This window comes from Drosophila obscura, unplaced genomic scaffold (assembly GCF_018151105.1).
Source record: "Drosophila obscura isolate BZ-5 IFL unplaced genomic scaffold, ASM1815110v1 contig_208, whole genome shotgun sequence".
Lineage (NCBI taxonomy): Eukaryota > Metazoa > Arthropoda > Insecta > Diptera > Drosophilidae > Drosophila > Drosophila obscura.
Window position 1 is genome coordinate 3,163,340 of NW_024542799.1, and position 14,386 is coordinate 3,177,725.

The window sequence follows — 14,386 nt, forward strand, 5'->3', positions numbered from 1 at the left end:
TGTGTGGTTTTTTTTTTGCATTATCATTTTGTAAATTTTTATTGCATTTTTTTGTTTGTTTTCTTTTTTGGTATTTTATCGTGTTTAGACTTTAAGTTTTTTTTTTGTTTGTTTTAAATTTGAAACTGTGAACGTTAAAATCTACGCATTTACACAGATAGTTAAATTTTTTTTATTTGTTTGTTTGTTGTATGCAATTAATTATTAAGATTAATTCATTAAATATATGTGTGTTTTTGTAGCTGCTAAATTTTGATATTGTTCTGGCAGATGTTTCTTATTTGTTGGTTTTTGTTTCTTTTCCATTTTTGGGGGTTAAGTTAAAATACTAATTAAAATCGAAACGCGCGTTGCCCTCTCGCGCTGCCTTTGCCATGATTGTAATGCACCTCCAGGGGCTCGAGTGGAGGGAGGGGTGTTCTGTGGGGTGGTGCTGCTCCACTTAGAAGCAGCACTTGCGGTTGTTGTTGGCGCCACTGACCAGCTTGCAGTGCTGCATCTCCGAGCGGCGTGGGCGATGCGACTTGGCCTGGAAATCGCGCACCTTGTTAGACCGCTTGATGGCGCTGCGGCACAGCTGCTGATGCTGCTTCTTGTTGTTGCTCTAAGGGAGAGTGAAGAAGGGTGCAAGATTAGCCTATGTTGCCACAGCAAGAGTTGCGCCAAATTACCTTCTGGCTCTGACGTGCCAGAGTCTCCTGCTTCAATTGGGTCGCCGCATGGCGATCGAAGCGAGCGTTGTTCGGACGCTGCTCGTGTAGAGCCTGAGCCTGCTCCGGCTCCAGCTCTGCTACCTCCTGCTGAAGCAGCTCCTCCTGCTGTGGCGCCTCCGCTGGCACGCCGAGATCAAGATTTACAAAACTTTCGGTGCCCTCCTGGGTGGACCTAATACTACGATAAACAGACATGCTGCAATGGCAAAAAGGGAAATCGGAAAATCAATCTACGGTTCCAGCAAGTCCTTACTGGACTTCCAATCTACTTTTTGCGTGCGATTTTTGTGTGGATTGCGGTGGGGTGGGGGTAGGGGTAGGGGGGGAGAAATGTGTACTATAAAGATCACCAACCTTGGATGCTCAATCAATAGATTCTCAAATGGTGAAGTTTCCATATTGATTGGCCCAATCGAGGTGAAGCATGGTGGCGGTGTTACGTACCAGGACTCCTCCATCAGCACGTTCCCACCCTGGCCCTGGCCCTGACCCTGACCCTGTCCATGGTCGCTGCCGCTTGGCGAGGCCACGTACAGCGACTGGCTGACATTGTCAAGGTCCGCCAGGCTGCCGGGTGGCACACTTCTGGGCGGGCTCAGGGTGGAGATGCTCAGCGGTCGGGCCACGCGGGAGCGCTGCAAATGATTGCGCTGCTGCTGCGGCCGCGGACCGCTGTAAAGGGAATGCGAATTGATGTGCTGACGCCGATGGCGCGATGACCCCGATGCTGCCTGGCCATGGCCGGAGGAAGAGGAGGTGCCGCTGGCCCTCGGCTGCTGCTGAACCTCGACAACGGAGAGCTCCTCCTCGGAATCGCTGCGTGGCAGAGAGTCGTCCTCCTCGTCTGGAATATATATATAACGAAATTGAAGATTGATCCTTCATGGTGTGTGGTGGTGTGGTGTGTGGACTTACCCTCCTTCTCTACAATGTACCATTCGTCCTCGTCAAAGTCCTCGTCAATGGGGGCCTCACCAGTGGGTGTTAGTAGCTTCGTTATATTCGCCGGCTGCTGCTTCCTCTGCTGCTGCTGCTGCTGCTGTTGCTGGTTGTATCTCTGCTTGCCACGACGATTCTTGCCACGCTTGCCGTTGGGAGAGGCGCGCACCGGGCCGCGACTGCTGTTGCCCGCTACAGATGGCGTCGATGAGGTCACCTCAATTACATCTCCCGGGGATGGGGTATCACAGGGATCGCTGCAGTCAGCCTGGGCTGGATTCGCTTCGTTTATGTTGCTCGCGGACTCGGTCGTTGCTGGCGCTCCAAATAGAAACGTTGCAAGGCTGCTTAACATTATACAATGCTGCTGGATGCGGCTGCTGGGCGTTAGATGGCGCACTCTTCTCTATATGGTATTGCTTATCGGGTTTTTTGAGATCTTTTTGCTTTGTTGTGGCGCTTAGTTATACAGTTATCTAGAGAGAGACACAAAGACACAGAGAGAGAGAGTGCGGAGGGGGAGATTGCTTATGTGGTTGTTCCTTGGATTTTGCTTGAACGTTGCTCAGTCTTTTATTTATTCCTTTTTGTTTCTTGTTTATTTTTTGTTTGTTTGTTTGTTGCTTTGTACCCTGCTTCGCTTTCGCTGCGTTTCTGTTGCTGTTCTCTTCTAGCGTAGAAGCTGAAAGGGGGAAAAAAATAAAGACAGAAATGAGCATATTGCGTAATCGTTCACCTGTCCGCCACCCACACACACCCCACCGCCCCCCTTCTTGCATGCTAACTAAACCGCTTGTTTTGCGTGGGCACACTCAGTGCAATGGGGCGGATACTTAATTGTATTTAATTGCCATTCTTATACCCTAACCAAAAGTGGTGAGGTAGATATAAATTGTTGAACATTTCTTATTTCTAATATTTCATTTAAATGTTGAAGGAAAATTCCTTCTAAATAATTTAATAAATAAAAATCAGAATAATAAATTACAAGGATTTGGTAGAATATCTTAATGATATTTTCCTGTATATTGGAACACTATTCTATGTCCTTCATTAACATCTAAATTAAGAATTAAAAGAGTGTTTCAGCATTTTCATCTAAAGATTCTCCTATAGATTCCTGCTAAATTATTTATATTTCTTAATTTATTTCTAAAGAATTTAAAAGAGTATCCCACCAGCTCATTTACCGACAACATTTTCCGCGCTTGTTTCGAAAACCAATAATTTAATTTTGTATTTCGTTGGAATATTTGTTGTGTGGTTTCTTTCAACTTGATTTCAATTGAAATGCGAAAGTGAAATTTTCCTTTATACGAATTATCTAAAGGCTGTAATTACTTTTGATTGCATTAATCAGAGTTTTGCGTTTTTCGTAACAGTTTGACAAGCACTGTGCTGTCTGCTGTGTGCTGACTGACATCTACATAGTATATAATGGACTTGTGGGGCTGTGCCATAAAGTATCGCCGCTGCATAGCCCATTAAGTCTCCCAGTTGATAGCTGGGCTGCTGGCTGCCACCCACCCCCTGGCTGGCCTTCAACCATCATCCCAAGTAGAGCTCTCCGTGCATGCGCCGAGCTTATGATCAATGCAATTATATATGTATATATAACTGTGTGGCACACACAATCGTTCGAGTACGAGCCTATAGCATATACTCTGTATGCAATTTTGAATTGAGCTCACGTCATGACAATAGGAAAATGTATTTGTATCTTTGCTCTACCCATTCCAATCCCCGTCACCCGCTGTCTCTGGTTGATTTTTTTTTTTCACCAGCCATTTGCTGATTATCGCATCATCCTCCTAAAGATGCCAATGGGATGCCCCCCACCAGCTTCAGTCGGATATATTTGTCGATCAAAATATGCATGAAAGAAGGCAAAAGGCAAACAGAAATAGAGTTGAAATTGGAATTGGAGTTGGAGTTGGAGTTTTGCAAAGACAATTGCCATGGCAATTTGCAATTTGACCGCAAAACGGAAAACGTGAAAATGCTGGAAGGAAAAGCCAACAAAAGCAACTAACAAAGTGAAATCTCCTCCAGCAGCAGCAGCAGCAGCAGAGACAGAAAAGCGTACAGCAAATTGGGATTGATGAGGCCCCCAGTCCCGGAGTCCAAATGTCAGCGAAAGTTTGACAATCAAATTTGATGTTGGCGGCCATTGACTTCATTTCAGTTGAAATAAATTCTGATAATTGCCAGCAGATCGAACCGAAAAAGCCCATAAAGCAACAGGGGATCGCGATAACTATTCCCATAATTGTTTTGGGATGGAAATTTATGTCTAAAGATGCCCGTAGATATGTTAAAGGAGCTTTGGATGGCAAGCAGGTAAACGAAATATTTGCTGCTTGTATTCCTCTTTCTATTCTTGACCTTAAAATTCCTTGCCATATTTCGTCTGTCTTTGGCACTAACAGATGCATATTAAGCACCACGAAAAAAAATGTATACAGGGGGGAAAATATTTTGCATTATAAATGCATTCGCATTGCACAACTGCGGCCACAATTGGGTGGAGGTAGAGGTCCGTGTTGGCATTTTATTAATAAACACGTAGGGAAGCGACGAATCGAAGGTTCTTACTGTTATGTCGGGTACTGTGTCCCTGATAACCCCCCGGAGCGGCAACCCAACCAAACAAAGGCAATGGACCCAGATAGAAATACAAAAATGGTTTCTTTTCGTATTTATTTTTTTTGATTTCTGCTGTGAACTGCAGTAAATTTTTCATTTCACTTTTGTCACATCTGCAGCCAAATAATTCTGACCTTGAAAGTGGGATGTTATACATACGTACATATGTATTTATCTGCATATATGTATATGCATATATATATATTCCTGGTATATTTGTATGACATCAGATTGCACTGCCTTTGTTTCTTTTATAGTAGATACGGGTACGTGTATCGTAGCTTAGCGCATATTTTCGCACAGAATTTTGTTGTTTTTGCTAACGCCCTGGCCTTGATCCGTCCGTGGATTATATAAGTCTAGATATATGCGATATTGTTAGCCGTAAACAATACCCAGTCATTGTCTGGTCGAACCTAATGATCTTTTGGGGCCATCGAAATTAGCTTGTGCCGCTATCAGTGAGCAAAACAAAACAAAACAAAAACTATTCGCCAACTCACTCCATTTCCGATAAGCCCCACCAGCCCAGACAGACGCGCCAGACAGGCCCGACTATGCTAATAATTTTTTCTATTTTCTAAATAGTATTATTTACTATACCCACACGTATGTATACTCTATAGATTGGGTAGGGTCTGGCCTGGCGTGTGTTGCAAACGAGCCGACAGTCGAAAGTTCAGTTCGGGCTTTGCCTTGTTCAATTGATTGCAGCTCCAACTCTCCAGCTGTTGGAAGTGGAACGGGGGAGGGCTGTGCTAATGAACTTGAACTAATTTAGCAGAACTGACAGCTGCACAGATCAGGGTGTGGGTTAGTACAAACACACAGAGGAGTGAGAGCTATACAATGATTGATAGATGTAGTGAAAGGAATGGACTTCCGACTGGAAGCTAACAAAAAAAATAGAGTAATATAAATGGTATGTCTGGAGTGTATATATTCATTATATTTACGTATATTGTGTAAGCATTAGTGAAAATTTCATCAGCGATCTAGCCCCGAACAAAAAGTTCCGAAAAATATTTTTACCTTTCTTAAAGTATTTCACAAACAAAGAGCAATATCATATCTAAAGCTTTCTAAGTGCAAACCAATACCCAATCTATATGAACACACACACACTCCCATGCACAGTATACATATATACGTATGTATATATCGTTTGAAACGTATCTCTGATTAGCTTAAAGCTTTTGGGTGCCAAAGTGCGAAAGTGCGAAAGTTTCTTTTGTTTTGATGGAATTTCGTTTGTGTTTTTATTTTGCTGAATTTCCGTTTTTTTGGGTAATAACAAAAACAAACTGTAACAAACACTTGTTGTGGTGAGGGGGGAATGGGTGGTAAACTTTCACGACATTATGCAATATTTGACACAAGAAGAGCCTCCTCCGACTGACGTCAGCCCTGACCTTGGCTGCGGGAACAACCCACAGAAGCCAGCACTACTACACTACTGCAAACACGAGCAACTAATTGCAGACCAATTGAAAGAAAATTCGATCGATTTGCAGGAGGGGAGATCGCTCACCTTAGGTGATGACAGCCTGGCGGCAAGAACTTTGTGCACAAAACAGAGGCGAACGGGATAAATTGGAAGCAAATCAGATACACAGATGCACAGATGCACAGCCACGGGTAAACAGATACAGATACGGGATACAGCAGAGCCACACACTGCGGAGATACAGCCAAGTCGACACTCGATTGCCAACTGAAATGGCAAACGGGCAAACAACGGAAGCGCATTTGAATTTCAAAAGTGGACGCAAGAACAAAAGCTACCTACACACACTGCAGAGTTCTGTTCCACTACACTGACTGGTACGTATCTGTATCTGTATCTGCATGTATCTGCATGTATCTGTATCTTTTAACGTATGTATGTGATGTTGTTCAGCTGCAGTTTAGCTAAAAGTTCTTTCTTTGCTCACTCACAATCTTTCAAACAAACTCTTTGCACTCACTTGTTCGTTAATCGTTTTGTGTTCATTTATTTACCTAATCTTTTTGTGTGAGTTTTCACTTTCCTTCTGCTGCACTCGATCGGAGCGGTGCGGCGGCTGCGTTGCGTTGCGTTTCAAATATCAAATGCGAATGGCAGTCCAGCAGTCAGCAGTCAGCAATCCCCCCGTTTGGCTCTGAAGAGCTGCTCAGAGAGAGAGAGAGAGACAGTCCGACATACGAGATACGAGCGGGAGAGAGAGTCGCAGCGGAGCCAGAGCAATGATCGTGTGAGCGTATCTAAGCCCATAATTATGTATTTTTTTAAAACGCAAAAAGCGTTTCCACACGAGCGGGGGGGCAGCACAAATACACTGCTGCAAAGCGCCAAAATTATGCTCCCAAGCAGCTGTGCAGTCGCTGGCTTCGTGTTCCCCGTTATATGTAGAGAGAGAGAGAGAGAGCGAGCGAGAGAGAGAGCAAACGATCATACATAAGGTTCGTGATTTTTGTTTACTAACAAAACCGAGCAACACACTCACTCTCTCTCTATTGGGGTCTCTTTCTCTATATATGTATATCTACATGTATATATATATATATATACATATGTATATGTGGTATATCTTTCTCTCTCGATCAGCTGCTCTGACGTTTGCGCATTTGACACACTTTCCTGGCCGCTCGCTCTTCCCCCCTCCCCCCTGCCCAATGCTGATGCTGCTTTTTTGTTGTATCTGTTAGATACTTTTCTATGAGTACTCGTGTCAGATGCCTGCCAGACTAAGTGGCTCTTCGCTGCCAACTTGCCCCACGAGCTTTGGCTTTGTGCTAGCGAGTATCTAAGTGACTAAGCCACACCACTAGAGGCTGGGCGGGGGGCGGTGTGGGGGCAAAGTAGTAACCAGCCAGCCAGCTGGTTGGTGGCCTGCGCCTGCTTCAAAGTTCAATTTGAGAATACAGTTTCTGTGCTGCTGCTGCTGCTGCCTCTAATATTTTCAGATGTTTAATGCCAAGTCACGGATGCCAGAACGGAGCCAGTCGGAACGCATAAAAATGCTAATGAAATGGCGGGCCGAGAGAACTACTCGTGTTAGCCAAAGTGTCATTCATTTTGCGGGGGCAGCAACATTGACGGCATTCAAAGTGGCTCTGGGGAAGATTACTCGACTATCGCATTATGCAATACGAAATCAATTCAAATACGACATGCCCATAATAATCATTAAGTGTCTCCGCAGCTCAGCTGCTGTGTGCAAGGCAGATACGGTGAGACTTTAGCTGGGGAATTAATTCCAGATTTCACATGCACAAAACTTGGGCAGATCTTGTTCAAATTTTATTCGAATTGCATACAAATTTGGTTCCAATTAATTATTTTCTAATTAATTATTGTGTGGCCAATTTATCGCCAACTACACAATCAATTTATTTGTGTGCCACCCATTAAAAATAAAATTCCATTTCAATGATGATAATGCTCAAACCCCAAAAATACATACTATCTATGTATGCATGTACATATGTATTTCTGGCAACAACCTCGCGGCCAGGTTCAAGGTTGTGTAGCCATTAGCTTGTTCTTCTCTATGTTTCTATATATTTTTAGATATTTTATCATGCAACAGCTGACACACCATCGAGCAGCTCTGAGCAGCGACAAGTTGGTAGCTTCTGGCAGTGCGAGAAAGCGAGAGAGAGAGGAAAGTAAAGTGCGCATACAGGTGCCAAAGAGCAGCCAAAAGATCTTTAGATGTATAAGATATATACAGAAATTTATGCATACATATAGTTACATACATATATGAAATCTTGTGATTCCACCCTTACGCCTCATTGGCCTAAAACACACAAAACTTTTCCCCATAAATCTAAGTCCGCACGCGTACTGTTTATGTTTGAAAAAAAATTCCCCGCCCCACACACTTTCATGCCCAGAAGAGGTAAACAATATATTGGGATTGGATTGGATTGGCGTCACAAGAAGACGCCAACGAAAACAAAAAATCACAGAACTTGCTCGTGTGTTTACGCACAACAACACTTTAAACTCAAATAAACAACAACCAAACGAAACCGAAACGAAAGGCAACGAAATTGTGGAATACTTATCTTTGGTCTTTTCTGTCCTAATCTTGTAATGCTTATGCTACTGGGAGTGAAGGAAGGGTGGACAGGCAGGCACATGGACCCATAAATTATAACATCTCGTGTCACCCCCAACAAATGTTTGGCCTTTGCCAGCTAAAAAAGACGAGCCAGCAAGCGAGCGGCTAGCATCAAAGTGGGCAGTGGATTGGGCAGCATTTCTTTGTGGGGTTATTGCGCATACTGCGCTGGAGCAGCACTGTACTCCACTCCACTCTATTGCGAGTGAGCATAGAAACTTGAAGCTTGCACTGCGCAGTTTTTGAGTTGTGAAAATAAGACGAGACGACGACCAGCGACATCCAACAGTGAGAACAATAACCATAAAGCAAATGACAAACGCCAACGCATCGACAGACGTGAAGCTACTTTTTTGTCCTATTTTATGTTCGCGTATTCATTCGGTTGTGTCTATGCTTGTGTTCCGATGAATGTGATATCTTTCAGCTGGATGCATGTAGAATTCGTGGTAATGCATACCATATGAGATACACAATTCCCATAGAATATGTTTAGTTTTTTCAGTGGCTTTTGTGTACGAGTATGGTGGATTATACTTGAAATTCGTTGGCTTAACTAGGAATAGAAATGTTTCCATTCCTCTCTGCATAGCTATAGTCATTAAAGCCCAGCAGTGCCCAACTAAAAGCTCTGTTGAGATGACGCAAACGTCTGCCCACACGCAGGCAGGGACACACTTGTCTTGTCCCACTGTACGGGAATGCTAAGAAGAAGCAGGTGGAGAAGGTGTGTGGATGTACATTGGGCAAGACTTGGGCAAGTTCATTGTGTGGTTGGTTGCAGCTTATCAAACGATCGATGATAAATATGGCCTTGCCTTGCCTGGTTGCTCTGTCACCACACAACTGAGAAATGACTGAGAATTTCTATATACTCGTATGCGCGAGAGATTTCAAGTTCGGCGTACCTTTGGCTGCACTGCACTTTGCCTGTGTGTTAATACATTAATGGCATTTAGATGAGCTTTTTTTAATTATATATTTATATACATATACAGACTGTATAAATGCTTGTTTTATAACGCGTAATTTCAATTAGTACGTGAAACGCAGTTGGCTGTTTTTGTAATTTTTTGTGTGTCTTCTTAGATGGAATCGCCTGGGCACGACGCATTAATTTTATCACTTTGTTTATCAATATTAGTCCCAGTCGCAGTGACAGTCCCAGTACCCATCCCATCTGTTCTATATGTGTATTAGAATAGGGTCAGTCACAGCTCTAGCTGCAAGCTAATCAATCAATGTGATAGTCAAACAGTGAATCGGTTTACGCGCCCTTCTATTCCTAGATTACATCAGGGCTATAGCTAAAGCCCCACCTCCCTCTCTCTCTCACCATCTCTCTCTCTCTCTCTCTCTGTCTCTGTCCCTAATGACGACTGCAAATGAATGCTGCTCATCATCAGATTAATTGTAGATGCCAAAGTCTGTATTCTACTCATTTAAACTAATTGAAAATTGTCGTAATTTAAGAAAAATAATAATACAGAAATGCCACTTACTATTTGTATTTATAGTAGTGAGTCCTATAATAATTATTTTCCTAATGAAAATGGCAACAAATTTAATAGATTTTTAAATAAAGTGATTCTTAATTAAAGAGCTGATGAGGCAGTGCAAATAATGAACCAAATACATACGCATTTCTCATTTGATAATCTCTTGCGAATTGAATGGAAATTTCCTGAATGAACATGCATCTTCAATGACCCACTGAAAATGCTTTAAGGATGGGGATGGCAGCTCGCATAATGTCATCATTTAAACGTGTCAAATGTCGCTGGAGCGTTGGCAATTAAAATGAAAATTGATGGCAAAATGCAAAACGACAAAGGACACCAGCTGGACACCCTACACCCCCCTGTACAGACAGAGGGATAGAGATAGAGAGAGAGAGAGCGCGAGCGCGAGCCCTAACTGACAGATAAAAATAGTTGGCAACGCAGTTGGGTTACGGAGTAACTGTAACAGTTACTGTTACGGATTTTCCCCTATTTTCAAGGAGAGAGGAGAGAGAGAGAGTGATAGCTACTGCTCTCTCTCTCTCCTTCTCTCTCCCTCTTGCTCTTTCTCTGGGTTTGGAATTTTGTTTACAAACAAAATTGTTTGACCTGCGCAGTGGTTGATGATGGTTTTTCCCTCACATTTCCATTTTCCCTGCTGACTGCTGCCTGGTGCCTGGTGCCTGCTGCCTGATTACTTAGCAACCTTCACAGGGGACCCTACATACAAATATGGAATGTTTTGGTCGACTCTCTCTCCTCCACTCTCCACTCTCTTTAACTGCAATTATGTGTGGCAGTGTGTGTGTGTGTGTGTGGAGAATGTATCTATGTGTATCTAAAGTAAAACGAAACGACTTCCGCGTTTATTTGGGGGAAAATGTAGGCCCAGTAAAAGTTTCTGCAGCTTCCCGCTCTATGCTCTTGTAGGGGGGGGTGCCATTCTGCTCTCAGCAGCGACACCCAGAGTACCCCATACCGCCGCATACCCGTGTACGCCCCCCTTTGCCTTTGGTTAAGCTGCAAATCGATGAAAGGTTCGTTCTAGCCTGCAAAATCAACGCCAGTGGAAAATGAACACGTCAGCAACCCCCAGTCCCAATCGAGCGCTGGGCTGGGGCACTGCCAGGCACTTGAGGGGTACTGCGCAGTGTGTGTGAGTGCAGTTACTGGGCCTACCTGGGGACACGACACAAACAGAACCACCCCACCACTGGAAACCCTCCTCCTGCAGCTGCGTTTTTCTTGCTTTCAGAATTATGACATAATTTTCGACATTTGATGCGCAGTCAACAACAACCAAAAAAAAAAAAAACCTTGCATAACTTATTCGCCGCGTATGTGACTTGAACTTGACTTTTGGTATCGTATCCTTCCCAAATGACAAACTCGTTTCTACACTCACTTTCTTGCTGCGCTCTGCCTCCTTGTGGCCCTCTGGCAGGGCCATAAATCAGGGACGACATGAAAGGACCTGTCAGAGAGAGAGAGAGAACCCGAAACCGTAGCCGTAACCGTAACTGGAACCCAAACAACACGATCAAGTGTTCTTTTTTTTGGGTATTCGTGTATGTGCCACATAGACAGGCGTAATTACAGTTGCTGAAAGTCGACAGTTGACTAACTTTCTAATTATAGTCGGGGCGGCGCATTATCTCCGCGTCCGTCGTCGGGGCCCTCAATGCGTGCCATTTTGGGATTAGCGCACCACCAGCTGCCATGCCATGGCAGCTACCTGATGTTGCTGGCATTGTGGTGGCAATGTGGTGTACCCGATAGGTTGCTTGAGACCTGAGACCCTGAGACCCTGAAACCCGCGGGAGGGGGCCGCCCTGACAAAAACTGCCGCGTCAGTAGTCGGTAGCAAAAACTGTGCCGCACTAATTAAAGCCACTAATGCCGTCTAACGATGACTTAATTGTTTCCATTTCCCTGCTTGCCTGATGCAGCCTGATGTCTGAAAAGCCTGATGCAGCGTCTTAAAGTTGGCCAGAACCATATAAGACTAGGGACCAGTTCAAAAATAGCACACAAAGGAATTGACATGGCTCCTAGTCGGATTTGTAGTAGTACGGGCCTGCTGCTACGGCTGTTGCTGTTGCTGTTGTTGTTGGTTACCCTTTTGGCCAATTAAAGCGGCCAGATTCGTTGGTCGTGATCTTGCCACACTGCAAAGCGAAATGTATCTGGCAGATACACATACAAACAGCACTGCCACTGCCAAGCAGCAGCACCAGCAGCAGCATCAGCTGTTTTGCTGTTGATGTCGTTTCCTTTTTCGTTTTGTTGTTTCGTTTCGTTGCGTTTCCTTTTGTTTTTCAATTTTTCTTTCGTTACCACAGACAAACAACTGGCCAGACTTGATTTATCATCCCGTACTACTTCTGCAGCTCCCCTCCTCCCCTGTGCACCTACCATCCCTACTCTCCACTCCACTCCGCTCTCAGCTCTGTTTGGACAATGGACAATGGGCAAACTGCAAGCAAGACCTGTTCTGCACATTTTGCTGGATGATTCACTTGGGTTTTGGGCCTTCTTTTTTTGTTTTTGTTGTTTGGTGGTGGCCCCTCTTCCAATGCCTCTCCTTGGAGTGGATGTGGAATCTTCCCCATCTTTGTCTTGCAACGCGACCTGGCATCCAGCCAGCCACTAATTTTGGCCATTGAAATGCTCTCCACTCGCATGTATAGTTGAGGAAATAAATGCCGCAAGGCTAATTAAGATGTTAATCAGCGAAACATTCATTGCACTTGTCATCAGCGTGCCTGATGACAAACCATGAACACAAAACACACAATATACAAATCTAAAACAATCATGATCCGGGGGAGGGGCCAAAGCAAAGCTAAACGATCCCCAAAGGAGAGGGAGGGAGGGAGGGAGGCTGGGTAAAACGTATCTGAACTCTGATAACGATCGCCAACACAAATGCTGAAAACGTGATGCAAGTCAAATTTATGGCCATTAGATGGATGCAATGCAATGGAAACTCGAATCTTATTGGGGGGAGTGCTACACTGGGGGCTCTGGCATAAAGAACTTTGGCAGAGCCAAAGGAGGCTACACACAGATACACACAGTACACACACACACACACAGACAGCAGACAGACACTGCTGAATTCACACAAAAGTGTGAACTCTTTGGATGCGACGAAGGTGCAATCAGATTCTGTTTTTGTGCATTTTGTGTATGCATCGCTTGGCTGAACTTTCAGATGTGTGTACGAGAGGGTACCCCATGCAAATGCAGCTAAAACAAACTTTAAATAATCGTAGCATGTATATCATATATGCATATACATACAGATATGTAACTACATAAGATTTACTGCTTGTATGCCCTTTACTCGTACTTCACTTTACTTTGCTTACTTCCGCTCAAAGTTTTTGGGGGTTAAAAATGTTGCACTTACTTGCTGCTTGGAGTTTATTGATCTGTCGATTGTTGCAGGGTGCGAGAGAGCGAGAGAGACCTTCTTCTCCTACGTCAGAGCCACACAGTTCTAGGTAACACCCGGAAAAACTGGGAATATTTTGCAGTGCAAAATATTCACAATTTTATTTTAATTGTTTTTTTTTTTTTAATTTTTCTGATTGTTTCCGTTTTTTGCGTGTGTTTGTGTGTGTGCGGAGGGGGTGAGAACTGACTGAGTGGCAGCGAGCGAACAGCAGAAACTCCGTGTCGTACGACTTTTGGCGAGCGAATGATGGTTGGATGGTTGGATGGTTGAATGGTGGATGGGCCCAAAAACTGGCTGACTGCCTGCCACAGTGGCCTGCACTGGTATTGGTCGGTTCACCAGCTGAGCTCCGACACAGAAACGGTGGCTGCTGCTGCGCATGTGCAGTGTGTGCAGGAGAGTCGCACTCGATGCTCTACCATAACGCAGCAGAGAAAGGTTTAACCTTCAGGTTGTGGCAGAGAGTGGACTGGAAAAGGTTCGCTAATGATGAAAGTAAAGCAACATAAAACGCTCTTCTAGATATTATTTTTCTAAGCATATTTTATATTTTATTTGTTATCCAGAGCACAGTTAAAGCCATATAGGGAATTCCATGTTCGTATGGATCCACAAGCAACTAGCATACTATTTTGTACTTTTGCTCTCTCGCTCTCTGGGACTCTCTCTCCAGCAGCTGACTTTTGTTTGTATACAAAAATCATATTGTGAGAGCAGAGCAGCAATATAAATGTCAGAGAGCAGACAAAATCCAGAGAGAGTGAATAAATAATGAACAAGGGGAAACTTGAAGAAATGAGGGTTGTATTTACATACTTACATATTCAATTAAATTCATATTCGCAAACTATGTTCAGGAAAAAATATATATATGAAAAATATGTAAGCATTTAGGCTGAAAGGTATTTTACTAGCATAATTCATATTCCATCTGTTAAATTTGAATATTTGAAATTCGATAGATATTTAAGCAACCCTGAAGAATACCCCAGTCGATACAGCAAGAAAATG

At 43.8% G+C, this 14,386-nt stretch overlaps 1 protein-coding gene across 3 annotated transcripts; it reads right to left on the minus strand.

Moving 5' to 3' along the window:
* Positions 1–271: 271 nt before the first annotated feature.
* LOC111074791 (transcription activator MSS11) lies at positions 272–6,399 on the minus strand. Of its 3 annotated transcripts, none has more exons than XM_022367729.2 (5): positions 6,300–6,399; positions 1,629–2,334; positions 1,068–1,557; positions 672–909; positions 272–604 (listed from the first exon to the last, which is right to left on the minus strand). In XM_022367729.2, the coding sequence occupies exons 2-5, from the start codon at positions 2,005–2,007 to the stop codon at positions 443–445; spliced, it is 1,269 nt and encodes a 422-aa protein (XP_022223421.2). In that variant the 5' UTR covers positions 2,008–2,334; positions 6,300–6,399; the 3' UTR covers positions 272–442. The 3 variants fall into 3 exon arrangements, with proteins under 3 accessions (XP_022223421.2, XP_022223420.2, XP_022223423.2); XM_022367728.2 differs by lacking the exon at positions 6,300–6,399 and adding an exon at positions 5,830–6,021; XM_022367731.2 differs by lacking the exon at positions 6,300–6,399 and adding an exon at positions 5,830–6,020 and having other exon boundaries at positions 1,158–1,557.
* Between the last annotated feature and the right edge of the window lie 7,987 nt (positions 6,400–14,386).